We start from the raw sequence: 10,261 nt of genomic DNA, 5'->3' as shown, positions 1-10,261 counted from the left end.
AATATTTGAGAAACAAATCTTTGCAAATATTATTGGTTCTCACAGTATTTCCAGGAATTTAACAGCACGTTTTATTCAATGTTAAAAAAAAAATTGCTACACGACAAAAGCCCCATTATCCTCACCCTTCATTCTTTTTTTTTTTTTTTTTTTTGAGACGGAGTCTCGCTCTGTCACCCAAGCTGGAGTGCACTGGCCAGATCTCAGCTCACTGCAAGCTCCAACTCCCGGGTTCACGCCATTCTCCTGCCTCAGCCTCCCGAGTAGCTGGGACTACAGGTGCCCGCCACCTCGCCCGGCTAGTTTTTTGTATTTTTTTTTAGTAGAGACGGGGTTTCACCGTGTTAGCCAGGATGGTCTCGATCTCCTGACCTTGTGATCCGCCCGCCTCGGCCTCCCAAAGTGCTGGGATTACAGGCTTGAGCCACCGCGCCCGGCCTCACCCTTCATTCTTAATATGAAAATAAGTTAAAAGGGAAGGAAACACAGCAGTCCACAATGCCCAGTTCAATATTTTGAGAGGACGCTAAGCCTCTGACAAAGAAAACTCTTCCCTCCTTTTCCCCAGCATCTCTGCTATCAAGAAGTTGGGAAAATGGGATCTGCAATGTATATATCAATTATTTTCTCAAAAAACCTTTAGTGGCCGGGCGCGGTGGCTCAAGCCTGTAATCCCAGCACTTTGGGAGGCCGAGACGGGCGGATCACAAGGTCAGGAGATCAAGACCATCCTGGCTAACATGGTGAAACCCCGTCTCTACTAAAAATACAAAAAACTAGCCGGGCGACCTGGCGGGCGCCTGTAGTCCCAGCTACTCGGGAGGCTGAGGCAGGAGAATGGCGTGAACCCGGGAGGCGGAGCTTGCAGTGAGCTGAGATCCGGCCACTGCACTCCAGCCTGGGCGACAGAGCGAGACTCCGTCTCAAAAAAAAAAAAAAACCTTTAGCCCCACCACCTCTTGAGCACTAACCAAACAAGTAATGAGTGAAACTCAGAGTCACAGTAAATACAAAAAGAAAAGACTTTAAGAACAGGAGTACTTTTACATTGGTTTAAGAAGCTGAACAAATTAATTTCTGTAAAGTCATACAATAGATACATCTTCAGACAAGACAGTCAACTTTAGAAAAGTGAACTGCAGCCACCACTAATGAAGGGCAAAGGATGCAGGCCAATTTCATCATCTTTTAAAATCATATACTTAGACGTGTGCCAGAAGAGTCTCGGGAGGCCCATATATAATGAAAGTAGAAAACTCAAATTCAAGGGAGTCATACACACAGTTATTTAGCACAAACACTTAATCACAAACAAAAAGTGGCTTGGGGTACCTATAACAATGGCCAAAATCAAAGACCCACTGGCATATCTGTGTAGAGCGGAAATGACGTGAATCTTTTTCTTCCATTTCCCTTCAGTGATAGGAATTAGCCGGCCACTCATAAGCCCTCTGGAATTTGATCACACCACTGCCTCTCTGTTCATGATGCATACAGGAAGCCCTACAAGTATACTTTCTCATTATCTAAAATGAGAAAGAGTGGCCAAACGGAGAACAGGCACCACAACAGGAAAGGGTATTCTAAGTAACAATTAAACCCTTTAAATAACAATATTTTCAATTTCTTTAGCTGATTTAGAGAATTCAAAAGTCCCTTCTGGCTCTTTAGCATGTTCATTACAATTATAATGTCATTAAAGACACATACGTATCTATAGATGTTTATTTTAAATATTTAATAACCAAAATGTAAAGACTCACCAGTGCTACTTTTCCTGCTGCTGATATCAAATATACCAGACGGAACTTTCACAATACTGCTGCCCCATGCAGGAGATTCAGTAGGACTGTGAGGCTCTGGACTAGGTTGTGAATGTTTTGCCACAATAGCAGAGGCATCACACACCTCTGGAAAAAAAATATTTGGATGTTATCATTCCTACTTTTGCCAATATTAAACAGAAACCATATACTTTTACATATTGTATGTATTTTTCTCCAACAGTCAGTGTGTATATTTTACTTTAGACACAAAGTAAAATAGACTGTGTCTGGTTTACTTTATGCCATAAATGCTGCCATTAACTGAAATGCTTTGTTTAATCATTCAATAATCCTAACATAAATGTTCTTTAGTGAATCAATAAAGTCTCTGGCCTTCAGTTCTCCTTCTCATCACTTGGCAAGCAGGAGAGGGGCTTGCTTCTCCAAAACTCTGGAGTATAAAATAAGTAACATTAAAGAAAGTATACTTTTGTGAAAGAGAACAGGAAGAGTGTCTTATTCCATGAGCCAAAATATTCCTCCATATTTTCATAAAATGATTACAACAAATTATCTCTGCCTTAATGAGCCCTATAAAAACCAGGAAAAACCACATAGACTTTTTTTTTTTTGAGATGGAGTCTTGCTCTTAAAATCACCCGGGCTGGAGTGCAATGGCACAGTAGCGGCTCACTGCAACCTCCGCTTCCCAGGTTCAAGCGATTCTCCTGCCTCAGCCTCCCCGGTACCTGGGATTACAGGTGTCTGCCACCATGCCTGGCTAATTTTGTATTTTTAGTAGAGACAGGGTTTCACCACATTGGCCAGGCTGGTCTCGAACTCCTGACCACATGATCCACCCACCTCAGCCTCCCAAAGTGCTGGGATCACAGGCATGAGCCACCGCACCCAGCCCACATAGACTATTTTTAACCTACCAATGAAAACTATGCACCTAGATATTTGAAGGACTGCTAGTGAAAGAGCCTTTCAGAATTAAAAATGGCACTAAAATAGAAGTTTTGATGACTCAAAGTTCAGTCCTGGTTCTGTCAAAAGTAGCTATGTAAATTTGGCAAATACCTCAATGGGTCATACTTTCCTGCAAAATTAAGGGCTGACCTACAGAGTGTCATGGCTCACACCTGTAATCCCAGCACTTTGGGAGGCTGAGGCAGGAAGATCACTTAAGTTCAGGAGGTCAAGATCAGCTGGGCAACATGGCGAGACTTTGTCTCTACAAAACATAAAAAAATTAGCTGGGCATGGTGGCACGTGCCTGTGGTCCCAGCTGACAGGGGACTGAGGCAGGAGGATCATGAGGCCAGGAGATCAGGGCTGCAGTAAGACATGTTCTCGCCACTGCACTCAGCCTAGGCGAGAGAGCAAGGCGCTGTCTCTAAAACAAAAAAAAAGAAAAGAAAAAGAAACAGAAACAAAAGTCTCTTAAATTTTAAAACTTCAGAGACTACCAAAATCTACCTTATATAACAGTACATAGCATCTTAGGAGCCAGACCTTACATTTGTGAAAATAATCATCAAAGCTATCAACTAAGATACACTTTTAATTATTAATAATGCAGGTATTATTCTAAGTAAAGTTCGTAAATATCAGGACTTAACCTTCTGTTTGCATTTTTGTTTTAGTTATCAATTCTTTTGCTGCTTGTTCTTCAGGCACATGAATTTCTGCATCATCCTTTATAAGTTCATCCTTAGACCCATATCCTTGGTCAGACTGACCACCTGTTAAAAAGAATGCAGACTTACATATAAATGTTTTCATATACTTATAATTCATATATAAAATATCAAAAGAAAATTCCAGGCCGGGCGCGGTGGCTCAAGCCTGTAATCCCAGCACTTTGGGAGGCCGAGGTGGGCGGATCACGAGGTCAGGAGATTGAGACTATCCTGGCTAACACAGTGAAACCCCATCTCTACTAAAAATACAAAAAAATTAGCCGGGCATAGTGGCGGGCGCCTGTAGTCCCAGCTACTCGGGAGGCTGAGGCAGGAGAATGGCGTGAACCCGGGAGGCGGAGCTTGCAGTGAGCCGAGACTGCGCCACTGCACTCCAGCCTGGGGGCAGAGCGAGACTCCGTCTCAAAAAAAAAAAAAAAAAAAAAAAAAAAAAAAAAAAAAAAAAAATTCCACTGACCTACACAATTACGGTCAGACAAAACGAAGACAAGAAAGCACACAAGGAACACAGAACATTTTAAAAATAATGATAAGTCGCAAAGAACAGCAGAAACAGGAACATCAAAGACTAAACACATTTGGAAGCACTACATCTTAATTTCTTCATCTGTAAATTAAAAAGATGTAGACAAGATGTTTGGAAAAGTGTCTTTTGAAGAGTATCTACAGAATGCTACCTTCTCTGTAAGAAAAAAACACACATACAACTGCTTACTTTTGCAAAAAGAAATGCAGGAAAAATAAACCAGGAAACAGTAAAGATGGGGTTTACTGTTGGGGGGTTGGGGGGAAATAAGATGCAATGAATAAAGAGGGATAAGACTTCCCTATGTATAGTTTATGGTATTGTTTTTATCTCTGGAGATATAATACACTTCTGCATGTTAAAAAAAATTAAATCAGTAAGATAAAGGGGGTGCAACTGAATGCAAATGGAAACAAATGAAGCCAACTATATTTCCCATGAAAAACATAACCACACTGAAAGGGCCAGGCGAGGACTAATCCAAGTAACTTTGAACACATTATTTTGAATATCCACCTTAAGCCTAAGAGTAATAGTCAAATCCTGAACTGCTTAGTAGGTTTGTTTTTCACAGAGAAATGGGTGTGACAATTCTGAAAATTATTTTTTATGTACAGTACACATATTTTCTAGCTTAGGAAAAGAGTTTAGAAGCAGTAACACTGTGGTAACAGTGATCCCAAATCTTGGCTTCTAAAATCTATTCCCCATGAACAAGAACCTGGGGTCCCTAAAGAAATGGCTGATTCCAGAGTTCAGACAGAGAAGGTATAAGATTGAGCTAGAACATTTTGTTGTGCCAAAAAGGTAGTGTTCAGAAACATAATGGGAGAATATCTAAAGGACATAAAAAACAGCTTAAAGGAGCTTCCACTGGCCAACACAGGGATAATGTGAGGACCAAATAAGGGCAGTAATGAATTATACTTCAATGAATAAAACAGGAACCCATCAGTCCATACTGATAATAAATAAGAAAAAAAACAGAGAATGGAGAATTTTCCATATACTAGAACATCGTCTCCTAAATTTGAAAACAGTGATAGAATTGGCAAAATCACCACTTTGTAGCCATCACAGTAATGACTGGTTCAGGCAAGCATCATCAATGGATGCCAAATTTAAAAGAGTGTCATGAGAAAGGATATTAGCACATTGTCTCAGAGTGTCCTTCCAAAAATAGCTTATTATCTGAGAGGAAGAAAAAGATTATAGTAACTATCCACAGAGAAATCAGACAATAGTGAGACTAAGTGATCCAAATTAATTATCACCGATGAAGGTCAGACTGTGTGTGCCTGTAGGATGTGACAACCTGAGAAGTATTCAACATCATTTATGTATCACACCCAAGGATGCATAACCTAATCGCTAGGAAATAACAGACAAACCCAAGTTAAGAAACATTCCACAAAATAATTAAAATGAATTCTTCAAAAAGGCCAAAGTCATAAAAGATTTTTTAAAAGGCTAAGGAACTGTGCCAGGTTAAAGAAGACTAAAGAAAAGGAGTTAAAGTACCACAAGGAACACTGGGATAACTGACAAACTTGGAATATAAACTATGAAGTAGTTTATCAATGTTTTCTTGAATTTGGTAACTAAAGTGTGGTTATATATAAGAGAAAATACCACTGAAATAATAAAGAGGTAAAAGGGCAAGATGTATGTAACCTGCTCACATGATTTAGGAAAAAGAAATGATATGTGTATGCATACCGAATGAAAATAATAAAGCAAATGTGGCAAACTAAAAAGGAGGGAATCTAGATTAAAGATATGAGAGTTTTCTGTATTATTCTTGCAACTTTTCTGTAAGTTTGAAATTATTTCAAATATTTTAAAAGTCTGTTTTGACTTTAAAGTTCTACAATTTAAAATCAAGGCCGGGCGCGGTGGCTCAAGCCTGTAATCCCAGCACTTTGGGAGACCGAGACGGGCGGATCACAAGGTCAGGAGATCGAGACCATCCTGGCTAACACGGTGAAACCCCGTCTCTACTAAAAATACAAAAAAACTAGCCGGACGAGGTGGCGGCGCCTGTAGTCCCAGCTACTCGGGAGGCTGAGGCAGGAGAATGGCGTGAACCCGGGAGGCAGAGCTTGCAGTGAGCTGAGATCTGGCCACTGCACTCCAGCCTGGGTGACAGAGCGAGACTCCGTCTCAAAAAAAAAAAAAAAAAAAATCAAAACTAAGATCAGGTACTAGAGAAAACAGTATAAAGATGTCAATATGCAGTACCTCCATTTTCCATCACTTATTACACTGCCACTCAGACTCTGGGTTTGCCATACAAGAAAAGAATAAATGTCTTTAAATACTACTACTTAGAATGACTAACTTCAGTCACTTTTTTACTGGCTCCCTCAAAAACTCTGGTAAAGCATTATGGTGCCATGAAATGAACACTAGGCTGGGACCTGGGTAGATTAAAACCAAACATGCTCCTAACAGCTAAGTCACTCTGTACCAGGTACCAAGTGGAAAGATTCCACGAGATAATCCTTAATGAAATGGGCAACTTAAGCATCTGGGCTGAAAACCTCAAAAGCATCAATTGGCATTGTCAGAAGTTCTACAGAGGCACAACTTCACTGCAAATTCAGTATATGGCATTCAGTTATTTGAAATGCAGCTAAAATATAAATAAAGGGGACCTGAAAGTTTGTGTCCAACTATTGAAGTCTTATACCAAACACCCAGGATTACTAGGAGATTGGTATTTCCATTAAAGGAGTAAATTGCCTCTATAATGAGATAAACTTAAAAATCTGAAAGAATAAGAGGAGAGGTGTTTATATATTACTATTACTATTCCTGGTAAACGTTTTCATACAAAAAACGTTTTTTTGTTTTTTATACATGAAGCCCATTTCTTCTACAAGTATCATGAAAAAATATTAGATGAAATAAAATATGGTGGCTTTAAAATAAAAGTTTCATTAAAATTCTTATTTGTTAATATAATATACAAACATGATGGCAAACTGAGGAAGTTAATTACAAACAGGATTGTAACCTATAGCTTTATGTTGACTTTCAAATTTACACATGCTCCTGTAATTATATGAAGGTTGTTTTTAGCACAAGAATTCAGCAAGATCAGTTTTGGAAAGCAATAGCCACACCACCTCAACAGTTGAAACAATTCTTCAATGCCTATAACACTATTTGTCACAATGATGCTACAAACCAACCTCAAAATAAGAATTTTAGCAAGGCATAATATATTTTCAAATAAGATAACAAATATGCTTTGCAAACTGACCATGAAAAGTTAGTTGGATTTTTTTTTTTTTTTTTTTTTTTGAGGCGGAGTCTTGCTCTGTCACCCAGGCTGCAGTGCAGTGGCCAGATCTCAGCTCACTGCAAGCTCCGCCTCCCGGGTTTACGCCATTCTCCTGCCTCAGCCTCCCAAGTAGCTGGGAATACAGGCGCCCGCCACCTCGCCCGGCTAGTTTTTGTATTTTTTAGTAGAGACGGGGTTTCACCGTGTTCGCCAGGATGGTCTCGATCTCCTGACCTCGTGATCCGCCCGTCTCGGCCTCCCAAAGTGCTGGGATTACAGGCTTGAGCCACCGCGCCCAGCCAGTTGGATATTTTCAATAGAGTCTATATATGATTACATTTATCCAAAGGAGAAAAGGCAAGAAAATGAAAACTGTTTACCACTAATAACAATACTTAAAATACAATGAAAGGTCTTTCCCCCACCCTTGCATGTCAGCAAAATTTAACCTAATAAATGGGAAATTACCTGATGTGGTTAACATTCAAGGGTAGCATTAATGCACACGTGTATCCATAGCTTCACGTCATACAAGTCTGTCTGCACCCCACACCATGACAGCCAAGGACAAATGCAGCACCAAGAAACAGCACAGAGCAAAAAGCAAAGCAACAAAGAGCAGAGAAAAGGAAACTTCAGTCATTGAGACAAGTTCATCAGACGAAGTACAGGAATTAGACCCAGAATTCTTTTTAAAGGAAAGCTTGAGATACTAAAAACAACCACAACAAAAAAAACAACACAAGGAGAAGGATGTGCAACACACATATATTTGCACAATGTGCTACTTTAGTTACACTTATTTCTAACTTCAGAGGAGAGGGATGGCTATGTACATAAAAGCAGCTTCAATAGCTTCGCAGATCTTAAAAAATGTAACTTAAAGAGATTACTTTTTCTCATTGTGTACTTACTTCCTTCCCTCTTTAATACTCAAACTCTTAAAATTTTAAGATACATTTTCTATTTAATTTTTTAAAAAGATTTGCAAGTTGTCACTAATTTTCAAGTTCCTTAACTCATGATTCCTAATTATAGCATACACTTTCATAAATTAATGATAAGCAAATACAAAGAAGTATCATGCTAGAGCACTGTGCACAGCACTCCCATACTAATTTTGTACTACAGGAAATAAAGAGAAGTGATCTTCAGACTCTATTGTTTCTCTTATAAGTATACAGTACTTTTAAAGTAGTCATATCACACAAACTCAAGAAGGGAAGAAGCTTTTTGAAAAAGGAAAGATTTAACATGAGAGTAAGTGAATGGTTAGTAAAATCTGGATTTTAGTACCTGTGCTAGAGTGATTATCAATGGACTCAAGCCTGATTAAATCTCTGACGAAGACTGTGTGCTCCCCATTGTTAGCATCATTAGAACTATCCACACTACCGTGGCTCACCGTGTCCCCATCACTTCCACCTGTGACATTTTGAAGAGCTAAAGATAAGGACAATAGCAATTCAATAACTCATGCATTGATAATCTCTTACACTAAACATGAATGACCCACAGTTCATTTATAGTTGCAGAACACTTTCTAAATTTCTGGAAAAAAACAAAAACAATTTTGGACTAAGATAATCTGTCTTTAAATGTATGTGAAAATGTCCACCAGAATTTAAGTTCTCTAATTCACATAGCTAAAAATTCATATGCCTGTAAAGCTCATGGTTCAGTAAGGAAGTATATTTCTAATCACATGTATTACCTGATATTGAGGAGACCTGTGACCTTTGCACAGTCTTTTTAAGCGGCTGCCTAAACTGTGCCAAGCCATGTACCACATTCCGTACCTTCGTCCATAAGAAGATACCACTGCGGGTACTGCTAGGCCACGGGCTCTCCAAAACTACCTAAAGGCAAAATAAGGGTAAAAATAATGTTAATTAGCAATATCAGATTTTAAAAATTCATACATATGTGTGTGTATATGTTTATATATATACACACAAATATAAACAGTTATACTGGCCAAGAGGTATATAAAAAAATGCTAAACATTACTAAACACCAGAGAAATGCAAATTAAGACTACAATAGATATCTTATCACCTCGTAGTTGTTAGAATCATTATTGTCAAAAAAACAAAAGATGTTGATTAAGGATGTGGACAAAAGAACCCCTACACACTCTTGGTGGAAATGCAAATTAGTACAGTCATTAAAAAGATTCCTCAAAAACAGTATAGAATTTCCTAAAAATATTAAAACTAGAACTACCATACCATCCAGCAATCCTACTACTGGGTATAGATATGCAAAAGAAATGAAATCAGTATATTGAAGACAGATCTCTACTCCCATGTTTATTGCAGCATTATTCACAATAACCAAGATATGAAATCAACCTAAGTGTTCATCAATGTATGAATGAAGAAAATGTGGTATATATACACAATGAAATACTATTCAGCCTGAAATAAAAAAGGAAACCCAGTCATTTGTGACAATATGAATGAACCCAGAGGACATTATGGTAAGTGAAATACGCCAGGCACAGAAAGACAAATACCACATGATCTCACATATATATGAGATCCAAGAAAGTGAAACCCATAAAAGTAGAGAGTAGAACTATGGTTACCAGGGGCTTTGGGAGGTGAGGGGAAAGGGGGTACTGGAAGATGTTGGTCAAAGGATACAAAATTTCAGTTCGATAGGAGAAATAAATTCAGGAGATCTACTAAACAACATGGGGACTACAGTTAATAACAACAGATTGTATTTTGAAAATTGCTAAGAGACTAGAAGTGTTCTCACCACAAAACAATGGTAAGTACATGAAGGCATATTTTAATTACTTAACAGTTTGATTGAGCCATCTCAAAACATCATATTGTACATGATAAATATATATACTTGTCAATTTTAAAAAAATAAATATATCCCAAAACCTCCTTTAATAGGAGTTTCATGAATAACAAAAGGTATACAAAATAATCATTTTTGATAAGCACCACAACTTGCC

At 38.4% G+C, this 10,261-nt stretch overlaps 1 protein-coding gene across 3 annotated transcripts in view; it reads right to left on the bottom strand.

Moving 5' to 3' along the window:
* The window catches only part of DENND4C (DENN domain containing 4C), a 138,132-nt gene that overhangs the window by 32,816 nt on the left and 95,055 nt on the right, over window positions 1-10,261 (bottom strand). For 2 of the 3 annotated variants that reach the window (XM_030919307.1, XM_030919308.1), the window contains 4 exons: window positions 9,002-9,146; window positions 8,584-8,730; window positions 3,392-3,514; window positions 1,764-1,910 (listed from right to left, as the gene is read on the bottom strand). In XM_030919307.1, the coding sequence (XP_030775167.1) occupies window positions 1,764-1,910; window positions 3,392-3,514; window positions 8,584-8,730; window positions 9,002-9,146 (562 nt within the window). The remainder of the gene's footprint in view (window positions 1-1,763; window positions 1,911-3,391; window positions 3,515-8,583; window positions 8,731-9,001; window positions 9,147-10,261) is intronic. The other variant, XM_010365711.2, reaches the window with a different exon arrangement.

The sequence above is a fragment of the Rhinopithecus roxellana genome, chromosome 16 (assembly GCF_007565055.1).
Source record: "Rhinopithecus roxellana isolate Shanxi Qingling chromosome 16, ASM756505v1, whole genome shotgun sequence".
In the NCBI taxonomy this organism is placed as follows: Eukaryota; Metazoa; Chordata; class Mammalia; order Primates; family Cercopithecidae; genus Rhinopithecus; species Rhinopithecus roxellana.
The sequence above is the reverse complement of the archived record's forward strand: the minus strand, read 5'-3'. Positions and strand labels throughout refer to the sequence as shown.